This window comes from Dendrobates tinctorius, unplaced genomic scaffold (genome assembly GCF_039654945.1).
Source record: "Dendrobates tinctorius isolate UK_male_01 unplaced genomic scaffold, ASM3965494v1 ptg000116l, whole genome shotgun sequence".
NCBI lineage: Eukaryota > Metazoa > Chordata > Amphibia > Anura > Dendrobatidae > Dendrobates > Dendrobates tinctorius.
In genome coordinates, this window is record NW_027361784.1 from 33,430,239 (window position 1) to 33,443,784 (window position 13,546).

General features: G+C 38.9%; 1 protein-coding gene across 3 annotated transcripts in view; it reads right to left on the reverse strand.

The window, feature by feature from the left end:
- The window catches only part of ADCY8 (adenylate cyclase 8), a 451,884-nt gene that overhangs the window by 126,313 nt on the left and 312,025 nt on the right, over positions 1-13,546 (reverse strand). For all 3 annotated transcript variants that reach the window (XM_073590345.1, XM_073590346.1, XM_073590344.1), the window contains one exon: positions 12,537-12,738. In XM_073590345.1, coding sequence (XP_073446446.1) covers positions 12,537-12,738 — 202 coding nt within the window. The remainder of the gene's footprint in view (positions 1-12,536; positions 12,739-13,546) is intronic.

Below are 13,546 nucleotides of genomic sequence, written 5' to 3' on the forward strand. Positions count from 1 at the left end.
AGTATGGAATGGACAAGGCAACTGTTAAGTGGCTTCATAACTGGCTTAGTGATCGAACCCAAAGAGTTGTCATAAATGGCTGCACATCCAGTTGGAAGAATGTCTCAAGTGGGGCACCACGTGGCTCTGTCCTGGGCCCTGTATTGTTCAACATCTTTATCAATGATTTACATGAAGGAATTGAGGGTACACTGATTAAATCTGCTGTTGACACAAAGTTGGAGGGCTAGCTAATACTAGAGAAGAGAGAGAGAGAGGATTGAAAAAGATATAAATAAACTGGAGCAGTTGGCAGCAACTAACAGAATGGTTTTTAACAGGGAAAAAATGCAAAGTACTACATCTGGGCAATAAAAATGAAAAAAAGCATGTATAGAATGGGAGGAATAGGACTAAGCAACAGCACATGTGAAAAAGACTTGCTTATACTAATATATCATAAACTAAACATGAGTCAACAGTGTGATGCAGCAGCAAAAAAGGCAAATACAATTCTGGGATGTATTAACAGAAGCATAAAGTCTAGATCACGTGAAGTCATTATTGCCCTCTACTCCTCTTTGGTCAGACCTCATCTGGAATACTGTGTCCAGTTTTGGGCGCCACATTTTAAAAAAGACATCAACAAACTGGAGCAAGTTCAGAAAAGAGCAACCAGAATGGTGACCTGTCTGCAAACCCTGTCTTATGAGGAAAGGTTGCAGGAATTGGGAATGTTTAGCTTGCAGAAGAGAAGACTGAGAGGAGACTTGATAGCTGTCTACAAATATCTCAAGGGCTGTCACATTGTAGAAGGATCATCTTTATTCTCATTTGCACAAGGAAAGACTAGAAGCAATGGGATGAAACTGAATGGGAGGAGACACAGATTAGATATTGGAAAAAACTTTTTGGCAGTAAGGTTGGTCAATGAATGGAACAGGCTGCCACGAGAGGTGGTGAGTTCTCCTTCAATGGAAGTCTTAAAGCAGAGGCTGGATAGACATCTGTCTGAGATGATTAAATGAATCCTGCTTTGAGCAGGGGGTTGGACCAGATGACCCAGGAGGTCCCTTCCAATTCTACCATTCTATGATTCTATGATTAATTAGTAAAGAGACGTGTTCTTCTGTCGAGGGTCTTCATCTCTTGGCCAGAGTGATGATCAGTTACTAGAGTTGAGCAAAAAGTTAAATCGGATCCTAGTATACCAGCCACCATTCTAGAGCCATGCAAACCTTTTCTCACATGCTTCCTCTTCAGTTCTGGTGCAACATCGTTGATGCAGAGTGGTCACTCATGCCATCACATGGGGCGAAGTCATCAGAAGAGGAGTCGTGGAGGCCAGCAGATAGAAGGAGGTTCACAGGGCGGTGGCCAATAGCGGTTACAACGAGGTTCCTACAACCTCTCTTGCAATACACAGTCAATCCATTGATTAAATTGTGCACTGCAATGCTTCATTTCTCCTGTAGGCACTGCAGAGAATCACTGTCCATCCAAACGCTGCAGGAAATCCTTATGGTTATATTACAGCAATTGGATAGACGAATTAAAATATAACCTTCATTTCACAGAATATAAAATATTGTATGTAAAGTGCAAGGTGCTCAAAATAGATAACAAACACAAAAAGCTGGTGTATTAAAATAATGGTCCGTTCTGCCTTGACCGAGACTTTATGGCTTATCATATACTCTTATGACGGACACTGTGTTCCAATACTGTTATCCTGTGTAGCATAACTGCCTTTCAAGAATTGGGTGCAAAGCAAGCATATACTGTCAAAAGACACATAGCACCTTATTACAGATTATTGCAGGTTGCCCACCAGGCCTTCAGTGAGTGATACAAAAACTTATGAACCAAATATATTATACCAGGATGCCCAATATCCAATACTCTCATTTATAATATCAGGATTAATCCATCTCATGGTATTACATTCCAAGCATATTAACGGGTCTATCCACAACGTCAATTGGCGAAGCCCTTGCTATATATTTGGTGCACTGACAATAATTATTGGATTTCTGCCACAAACCAGCTTTACCCCTATTAGACCCCAGTTATTAATTCACTGTAGGTTCATAGGGAGTTAAAGGGAATCTGTCACCCTTTTTTCGACTATGAGCTGCCGCCACTAACATCAGGGGCTTATCTACAGCATTCTGTAATGCTGTAGATAAGCCCCCCGATGTAATCTGAAAGATAAGAAAAAAGAGTTAGATTATACTCACCCTGGCGTCCCGTCTGATGGGTATCGCTGTCCCGTCCGGCGCCTCCCATCTTCTAACGGTGATGTCCTCTTCTTTCCTTCCTGTCGCAGCCCCTGCGCAGGCGCACTGCTCTGCCCTGCTGAGGGCAGAGCAGAGTCCTGCAGTGCGCAGGCGCCGGGAGAGGTCCGGCGCGTGCGCACTGCAGAATTCTGCTCTGCCCTCAACAGGGCAGAGCAGCGCGCCTGCGCCGGAGCCACGACAGGAAGGAAAGAGGAGGACGTCACCGCTAGAAGATGGGAGGCGCCAGACCGCAACACCCATCGGACCCATCTACAGAATGCTGTAGATAAGCCCCTGATGTCAGTGGCGGCAGCTCATAGTCGAAAAAAGGGTGACAGCTTTCCTTTAATAGATGGACAAATAATTTCATAAGTGTCACATTCGAAGTACTATATTAGCATACAACCTCATTCAAGCAATAGATACTTCATTTCTCTTTGAGGTGATTATCATGACACAGAGACTTCATGGCATATAAATAATTGGAACGGTCTCACCAGTTAGTGGGATTTGGATCAGGTATGCTTCCATCCCCATTGAATGGTGAATATGATACCCCTTCTCCCGACGCGTGTCGTTATTGCTCATCAGGGGAGTCAGTTGGGGCCAAGATATCCATGCATTCCGGGTGGGAGTTTCATGTCAGGGCTGCCGTCATATGTGCATATAATAGCGCGTCACCCATTTTTATATTTGCGCCTTGCTGACCCGGAAAGAACCACTTCCGGTTTCCTGTTTATACCAGATCCGGTGGCTGGACCGCATACATCACCAGCGCATCCATTCTGTGAAACGCACGGCGCGCTACCCAGCCACTGGGCATGCGCCAAAGAGCGCCGCCCACATTCGAGGGGAAACTGGCTGAAACGCAGACGTCATGAAAGCGTCCATCTCGTGGAACCCATGATGTACTAATAATGCGATACACAGTCAGAATTGTAAGCGCCAAGATCTATTGCTTACAAACAGGGGGAATATTTCAGGATGCTCACATATAGAGGGTTCCTATTCCATCGATGATCCCTCTTGTAATAGTTTACAAGGAAATCCTTATGGACAGCAACTTTGTGATCAACCTTATGTGAAACGTTCGTTTCCATACTAAAAAAAAATGTCCAAAGCAGAAAATCTCCCTAAGGCTATGTGCACACGTTGCGGGTTCTGCTGCTGATCCGCAGCAGATTTGGCCCTGCGGACCCGCAGCGGTGTACAGTACCATGTTAGCCTATGCAAAACAAAAACCGCTGTGCAGATGCTGCGCGCGGTTTTGCCGCGGATTACAATCCGCAGCATGTCAATTGTTTGTGCGGAATCCGCAGCGGTTTCACATCTTATCCTCTTATGAGGTGTGAAACCGCAGGGCAAAACCGCAGGCTAATCCGCAGATAAACTTTTGTCCTGCGGATTTCACCAAATCCGAGCGGAAAAGTCCGCAGATCAATCCGCAGCGTGTGCACATAGCCTAAGGGAAAAAGTTATTTCTGTATCACGTGGAAAACACACGAAAACTTCGATTGAGGAAAACTTGCAGAAGTAAAAACCTGATGGGAGTCGTAACTCTGATTGATCTGTTTTTCTTTTCCCAATATCTAATTGGCACTTCAAGGAAACATAAAAAAGTCTACTGTCCTACTTTATATCTCTCTATTTTCTTCAAATTTTGGCCCGGAGACCACAGGAGAGGAAAGCAGGAACAAACTGCTGTGAAGCCTTGAGTTACCCAACCTTTTATGTGTCCTCAGGGGAATCCTTCACAGAGGGAGAGAGCAAGAATCCGAGGCGGCCTGGAGTCTCAAAGATGGCTATTCTATTTTCCTGAAATGTCAATAAATTGTTCTAGTTTTCAGATAGCAGACCCTAGAAATTGTTTTTTTTTCCCTTTTTTTAATTTTTAAAAGCTTCCCTGGGGTTGGCCATATTGGAGACATATAGATTCTCTCTGGATAGTCTGCATTGACATAAAAGCAGGGTGTGAGAACTTTATGGCAGCGGCAAAAAACGTTAGTCAATGTGACAGAGAAAATCCTATGTTCACATGCAGCATTTCTGCTGCGTTTTTTTCTTCTGCAGAAAAGCTGCATTTCACAGAGACAGCAAAAGCTCTGAGATTTCAGAAACCTCAGGACAACGCGTGTCTTTTTTTGTCCTGACTGAATTTGGGTACCGCATCATCTGCAGTATTTCTATTTTTCTTGTGTTTTTGCAGCATTTTTCCACCCATAGAAAATAGTGAGGAAGTGCAAAAACCACAGCAAAAGTTTTGTAGCATTTTGCAATGTTTTTTTGCTGCAATTTTGATTAACAAAACTAAGTTTGTTAAATATGTGTTGTAGATAAATCACACCTGTAATCCACTCCTAAAAAAATGCACCAAAACCCCCCCCCCAGCAAAAAACGCTGCAAAACCAGAGATTTTACTGGCAAGAGAGCAGGTTTTGGGTGCGGAAAAAAATGCTGCAAAAAACAAGTGTCTCCAAGAAGTAAACGACCTCCAAAGGAGACCAAGGCGTGAATGGACAGCCGTACAAACGCCATATCTGCGTGTATAGATTCTTCTGCCTACAGCAGTACCACAAGGAATCATTAAAGGGGTTGTCCAGGCTTTTCACACATGTCTGCAGTCACTTTATGCACGTGATGCGAAGACTCACAAGTCTGCACTCGCATAGAGTGACTGCAGGCTTTTGTGAAAAGCATGGACAACCCCTTTAAATTAAAGAGGTTGTTTGGTAAAAAGGAGCTAGAATCTATCCACAGGATAGGTGACAACTTGTCCGACTGTTGGTACCCGCACCGATCGGCAGAATAGCAGTCCAAATACAGAATGATTGGAGCTGCAGTTGAGCTTTGTTATATCAGAGAAAGAAGTGCCCCTTTCTGGCATCAGTGGGGGTTCCAGTATTTGGGAATACCACCAATTCAAGGATAAATTATAACCTCATTTCACTGGACAACCCCTACAACTTAACTATCCTCTAAAGAAAATGATATGGCTCTGCACATTTGTCCTAGTCTATACAGAAAAGCAAATAGGCGAACTGCATAAAACAGGATTTTGCAGCCTATATGATATGTTCCAGGGGTCAGTGTGAAAGCAGGTACACCAATGCAAAATATGTAATTAAATACAGGCGTTTACCAGGAATTTGATATACACAGGCTATTCTAGGTATATGGAATTAATTTTAGATTTTAGGGATTCACGGAACGACACATCCCCTATATTGATTACCAGGCACCGCTCACATTGTAGTGACTCTCTGGTGATGCTTCGTAATGAGAATTTTCTAATTCATTGAGAGCAATCAGAGATCTTGAAATTGGTGAGGACACACACTATTTTAGAAAGCTCATAAACCATAACTACCATTAGTAAATGGCAGAAAAAGAGGCAAAAAAGCATGATCATAAAATTTCTTCAAAATTTATTATTTACTCAATACACAAAATAAAGAAGGGAATATGCACAAAATGCCATGATAATACACAGACCAGAAACCATATCAGAAAATATGACAGGAAAACACCATAAAACTTATTGTTTGATAGATAGCAAAAAATATAATAAAATGCTTGATGTAATAGACAGATTATGTGCAAAATTCACAATGAAAAAAGTGCTACATGCAAGGAGGTGCCAATAACTGTCTGCTGCATATAAAATGCTAGTCACCCATTTACTAATGGTAGTTATGGTTTATGAATAACTTTTGAGGTGGTATTTATACATCTTGGACATTTTTTGATATATTTTAGACAGTTGCAGAACTTTGAGGACTCTGAGGACACAAGCTATTTTAGACAGTTGTAGAACTTTGTTGAGGACACAAACTATTTTAGAAAGTTGCAGAACTTTGGTGAGGACACAAACTATTTTAGAAAGTAGCAGAACTTTGGTGAGGACACAAACTATTTTAGAAAGTTGCAGAACTTTGGTGAGGACACAAACTATTTTAGAAAGTTGCAGAACTTTGGTGAGGACACAAACTATTTTAGAAAGTAGCAGAACTTTGGTGAGGACACAAACTATTTTAGACAGTTGTAGAACTTTGTTGAGGACACAAACTATTTTAGAAAGTTGCAGAACTTTGGTGAGGACACAAACTATTTTAGAAAGTTGCAGAACTTTGGTGAGGACACAAACTATTTTAGAAAGTAGCAGAACTTTGGTGAGGACACAAACTATTTTAGAAAGTTGCAGAACTTTGGTGAGGACACAAACTATTTTAGAAAGTTGCAGAACTTTGGTGAGGACACAAACTATTTTAGAAAGTAGCAGAACTTTGGTGAGGACACAAACTATTTTAGAAAGTAGCAGAACTTTGTTGAGGACACAAACTATTTTAGACAGTTGTAGAACTTTGTTGAGGACACAAACTATTTTAGAAAGTTGCAGAACTTTGGTGAGGACACAAACTATTTTATAAAGTTGTAGAACTTTGGTGAGGACACAAACTATTTTAGAAAGTTGTAGAACTTTGGTGAGGACACAAACTATTTTAGAAAGTTGCAGAACTTTGGTGAGGACACAATCTATTTTAGAAAGTTGCAGAACTTTGGTGAGGACACAAACTATTTTAGAAAGTAGCAGAACTTTGTTGAGGACACAAACTATTTTAGAAAGTAGCAGAACTTTGGTGAGGACACAAACTATTTTAGAAAGTTGCAGAACTTTGGTGAGGACACAAACTATTTTAGATAGTTGCAGAACTTTGGTGAGGAGTCGGACACAATCTATTTTAGAAAGTTGCAGAACTTTGGTGAGGACACAAACTATTTTAGAAAGTTGCAGAACTTTGGTGAGGACACAATCTATTTTAGAAAGTTGCAGAACTTTGGTGAGGACACAAACTATTTTAGAAAGTAGCAGAACTTTGTTGAGGACACAAACTATTTTAGAAAGTTGCAGAACTTTGGTGAGGACACAAACTATTTTATAAAGTTGTAGAACTTTGGTGAGGACACAAACTATTTTAGAAAGTTGTAGAACTTTGGTGAGGACACAAACTATTTTAGAAAGTTGCAGAACTTTGGTGAGGACACAATCTATTTTAGAAAGTTGCAAAACTTTGGTGAGGACACAAACTATTTTAGAAAGTAGCAGAACTTTGTTGAGGACACAAACTATTTTAGAAAGTAGCAGAACTTTGGTGAGGACACAAACTATTTTAGAAAGTTGCAGAACTTTGGTGAGGACACAAACTATTTTAGAAAGTAGCAGAACTTTGGTGAGGACACAAACTATTTTAGATAGTTGCAGAACTTTGGTGAGGAGTCGGACACAATCTATTTTAGAAAGTTGCAGAACTTTGGTGAGGACACAAACTATTTTAGAAAGTTGCAGAACTTTGGTGAGGACACAATCTATTTTAGAAAGTTGCAGAACTTTGGTGAGGACACAAACTATTTTAGAAAGTAGCAGAACTTTGTTGAGGACACAAACTATTTTAGAAAGTTGCAGAACTTTGGTGAGGACACAAACTATTTTAGAAAGTAGCAGAACTTTGGTGAGGACACAAACTATTTTAGATAGTTGCAGAACTTTGGTGAGGACACAATCTATTTTAGAAAGTTGCAGAACTTTGGTGAGGACACAAACTATTTTAGAAAGTTGCAGAACTTTGGTGAGGACACAAACTATTTTAGAAAGTTGCAGAACTTTGGTGAGGACACAAACTATTTTAGAAAGTTCATAAACCATAACTACCATTAGTAAATGGCAGAAAAAGAGGCAAAAAAGCATGATCATAAAATTTCTTCAAAATTTATTATTTACTCAATACACAAAATAAAGAAGGGAATATGCACAAAATGCCATGATAATACACAGACCAGAAACCATATCAGAAAATATGACAGGAAAACACCATAAAACTTATTGTTTGATAGATAGCAAAAATTATAATAAAATGCTTGATGTAATAGACAGATTATGTGCAAAATTCACAATGAAAAAAGTGCTACATGCAAGGAGGTGCCAATAATTGTCTGCTGCATATAAAATGCTAGTCACCCATTTACTAATGGTAGTTATGGTTTATGAATAACTTTTGAGGTGGTATTTATACATCTTGGACATTTTTTGATATATTTTAGACAGTTGCAGAACTTTGAGGAGTCTGAGGACACAAGCTATTTTAGACAGTTGTAGAACTTTGTTGAGGACACAAACTATTTTAGAAAGTTGCAGAACTTTGGTGAGAACACAAACTATTTTAGAAAGTTGCAGAACTTTGGTGAGGACACAAACTATTTTAGAAAGTAGCAGAACTTTGGTGAGGACACAAACTATTTTAGAAAGTTGCAGAACTTTGGTGAGGACACAAGCTATTTTAGAAAGTTGCAGAACTTTGGTGAGGACACAAACTATTTTAGAAAGTAGCAGAACTTTGGTGAGGACACAAACTATTTTAGAAAGTTGCAGAACTTTGGTGAGGACACAAACTATTTTAGAAAGTTGCAGAACTTTGGTGAGGACACAATCTATTTTAGAAAGTTGCAGAACTTTGGTGAGGACACAAACTATTTTAGAAAGTAGCAGAACTTTGGTGAGGACACAAACTATTTTAGAAAGTTGCAGAACTTTGGTGAGGAGTCGGACACAAACTATTTTAGAAAGTAGCAGAACTTTGTTGAGGACACAAACTATTTTAGAAAGTTGCAGAACTTTGGTGAGAACACAAACTATTTTAGAAAGTTGCAGAACTTTGGTGAGGACACAAACTATTTTAGAAAGTAGCAGAACTTTGGTGAGGACACAAACTATTTTAGAAAGTTGCAGAACTTTGGTGAGGACACAAGCTATTTTAGAAAGTTGCAGAACTTTGGTGAGGACACAAACTATTTTAGAAAGTTGCAGAACTTTGGTGAGGACACAAACTATTTTAGAAAGTTGCAGAACTTTGGTGAGGACACAAACTATTTTAGAAAGTTGCAGAACTTTGGTGAGGACACAAGCTATTTTAGAAAGTTGCAGAACTTTGGTGAGGACACAAACTATTTTAGAAAGTAGCAGAACTTTGTTGAGGACACAAACTATTTTAGAAAGTTGCAGAACTTTGGTGAGGACACAAACTATTTTAGAAAGTTGCAGAACTTTGGTGAGGACACACACTATTTTAGAAAGTTCATAAACCATAACTACCATTAGTAAATGGCAGAAAAAGAGGCAAAAAAGAATGATCATAAAATTTCTTCAAAATTTATTATTTACTCAATACCTAAAATAAAGAAGGGAATATGCACAAAATGCCATGATAATACACAGACCAGAAACCATATCAGAAAATATGACAGGAAAACACCATAAAACTTATTGTTTGATAGATAGCAAAAATTATAATAAAATGCTTGATGTAATAGACAGATTATGTGCAAAATTCACAATGAAAAAAGTGCTACATGCAAGGAGGTGCCAATAACTGTCTGCTGCATATAAAATGCTAGTCACCCATTTACTAATGGTAGTTATGGTTTATGAATAACTTTTGAGGTGGTATTTATACATCTTGGACATTTTTTGATATATTTTAGACAGTTGCAGAACTTTGAGGAGTCTGAGGACACAAGCTATTTTAGACAGTTGTAGAACTTTGTTGAGGACACAAACTATTTTAGAAAGTTGCAGAACTTTGGTGAGGACACAAACTATTTTATAAAGTTGTAGAACTTTGGTGAGGACACAAACTATTTTAGAAAGTTGTAGAACTTTGGTGAGGACACAAACTATTTTAGAAAGTTGCAGAACTTTGGTGAGGACACAATCTATTTTAGAAAGTTGCAGAACTTTGGTGAGGACACAAACTATTTTAGAAAGTAGCAGAACTTTGTTGAGGACACAAACTATTTTAGAAAGTAGCAGAACTTTGGTGAGGACACAAACTATTTTAGAAAGTTGCAGAACTTTGGTGAGGACACAAACTATTTTAGAAAGTAGCAGAACTTTGGTGAGGACACAAACTATTTTAGATAGTTGCAGAACTTTGGTGAGGAGTCGGACACAATCTATTTTAGAAAGTTGCAGAACTTTGGTGAGGACACAAACTATTTTAGAAAGTTGCAGAACTTTGGTGAGGACACAAACTATTTTAGAAAGTAGCAGAACTTTGTTGAGGACACAAACTATTTTAGAAAGTTGCAGAACTTTGGTGAGGACACAAACTATTTTATAAAGTTGTAGAACTTTGGTGAGGACACAAACTATTTTAGAAAGTTGTAGAACTTTGGTGAGGACACAAACTATTTTAGAAAGTTGCAGAACTTTGGTGAGGACACAATCTATTTTAGAAAGTTGCAGAACTTTGGTGAGGACACAAACTATTTTAGAAAGTAGCAGAACTTTGTTGAGGACACAAACTATTTTAGAAAGTAGCAGAACTTTGGTGAGGACACAAACTATTTTAGAAAGTTGCAGAACTTTGGTGAGGACACAAACTATTTTAGAAAGTAGCAGAACTTTGGTGAGGACACAAACTATTTTAGATAGTTGCAGAACTTTGGTGAGGAGTCGGACACAATCTATTTTAGACAGTTGCAGAACTTTGGTGAGGACACAAACTATTTTAGAAAGTTGCAGAACTTTGGTGAGGACACAATCTATTTTAGAAAGTTGCAGAACTTTGGTGAGGACACAAACTATTTTAGAAAGTAGCAGAACTTTGTTGAGGACACAAACTATTTTAGAAAGTTGCAGAACTTTGGTGAGGACACAAACTATTTTAGAAAGTAGCAGAACTTTGGTGAGGACACAAACTATTTTAGATAGTTGCAGAACTTTGGTGAGGACACAATCTATTTTAGAAAGTTGCAGAACTTTGGTGAGGACACAAACTATTTTAGAAAGTTGCAGAACTTTGGTGAGGACACAAACTATTTTAGAAAGTTGCAGAACTTTGGTGAGGACACAAACTATTTTAGAAAGTTCATAAACCATAACTACCATTAGTAAATGGCAGAAAAAGAGGCAAAAAAGCATGATCATAAAATTTCTTCAAAATTTATTATTTACTCAATACACAAAATAAAGAAGGGAATATGCACAAAATGCCATGATAATACACAGACCAGAAACCATATCAGAAAATATGACAGGAAAACACCATAAAACTTATTGTTTGATAGATAGCAAAAATTATAATAAAATGCTTGATGTAATAGACAGATTATGTGCAAAATTCACAATGAAAAAAGTGCTACATGCAAGGAGGTGCCAATAATTGTCTGCTGCATATAAAATGCTAGTCACCCATTTACTAATGGTAGTTATGGTTTATGAATAACTTTTGAGGTGGTATTTATACATCTTGGACATTTTTTGATATATTTTAGAAAGTTGCAGAACTTTGAGGAGTCTGAGGACACAAGCTATTTTAGACAGTTGTAGAACTTTGTTGAGGACACAAACTATTTTAGAAAGTTGCAGAACTTTGGTGAGGACACAAACTATTTTAGAAAGTAGCAGAACTTTGGTGAGGACACAAACTATTTTAGAAAGTTGTAGAACTTTGGTGAGGACACAAACTATTTTAGAAAGTTGTAGAACTTTGGTGAGGACACAAACTATTTTAGAAAGTTGTAGAACTTTGGTGAGGACACAAACTATTTTAGAAAGTTGCAGAACTTTGGTGAGGACACAAACTATTTTAGAAAGTTGTAGAACTTTGGTGAGGACACAAACTATTTTAGAAAGTTGTAGAACTTTGGTGAGGACACAAACTATTTTAGAAAGTTGCAGAACTTTGGTGAGGACACAAACTATTTTAGAAAGTTGCAGAACTTTGGTGAGGACACAAACTATTTTAGAAAGCTGTAGAACTTTCTTTTTATACAGTAAAGATTACATTACATAAAAGCTGCCTTGTCACTAGTCCATGGCAGCCAGATCAAACTTCCTACTGCCCATTGGCATCCTCTTCTGATTATTCCGCACCCAAAACATCATGTAGGAAGTGCGCAGTGTTCTGGTACTGTTTGGAGGGGCGACGTGGCGGCCAGACCTCGGCTGAGAATCGTTGTGCTGAGCTCTATTGAAAACCCCTCTAAAGGGATATGTAGACCTTAGCAAACAATTAATAAAACAAGAGACCCATAAGTATGCATCAGAGCTCAGTGCACATAAAAGTATCAGATATTAATTGCCAAAAGCGCGCCTACAAGTATATGCAAAAATCATATGAAATGTGCCCGCAGATTCACTGTAGACAAGCCCTTTAATTTCAGGCTAACATCAACCCCTCCCCCCGAAACAAAGCAGATTATACCCCTCATAAAAATGCTTACTATATTGATTACAGCTCCAAGGAAATTAATCAAAATGGATGCAAAGATGATGACATTCCTGGCTAAGTAGGTCTCATTAATCCAGCAGCAGGTTTTCCGGAGCACGAGGGGCAAACACTTATAATCCTCGGCCGTGGTGATGAGGACCAGCGCAGAGTGCAGCATTATCAGTATGGAGAACTGGATTATCATTGGAATCATCCTGAAAGGAGACAAAGGAAACAAATTCTGCCTTCAGAATACATTTTTACCATCAAAACACAAATTCAGGACAAAACGAGGATGTAAATGCAGCGACGACGCGTCAGTCAAAGCCTCCACTTCACTTTCAATGACAGAGGAGAACCTTCTTCAAACACTCATAGCGCCTCATTTTGATGACCGTCTCGAGGAGGCATCTTTCAACTAAAGACACTTTTTGTTTGCAAATAGCATGTATGACAAGAGGAGCAATTTCACTAAGTATACCTCTGCTCAAGAGCTTCTTTGTGTCCCTTTCATTGCTTAGAAAACTACCAGGCTTCTGCTCACCTGCATTAACGGATTGATTTTTGTTTTATTTTTTTTTTGCAATGTAGAAAGTTTTTGGGGGGCAATTTTGCCAAACAAAATGGATCTTTCATCAGATTTCACAATGCAAATTGTATACATTATTAAAATCGATATTAAACCTTTTTCGGCTGGTGTACTTACTCTGAAAATCCATGTCATTGTTACTATTCAATCCTTTTTTGCAAGTTTTCCCATGTGATTAGTATTGTATGGAGTAGTACTCTTAGGGAAGGGTAAGATGGCCTTATAATTCGGCTGGAGATCGCAACCCAATGCTTGGTCCAGCCAGCGGCTCTCCCGACCTGAGCGTGACAGCTGCATAGAAATGAATGCAGTCCAGCTCGGGTCGGGAGAGGTGCCGGCCAGTCCATGCACTGCGTTGCGATCCCATCTGAGTTGTACGGCAGTTTGACTCTTCCCTTAGGGTGTGTTCTTTTTCCGGGCTTTTTTTTTAGAGT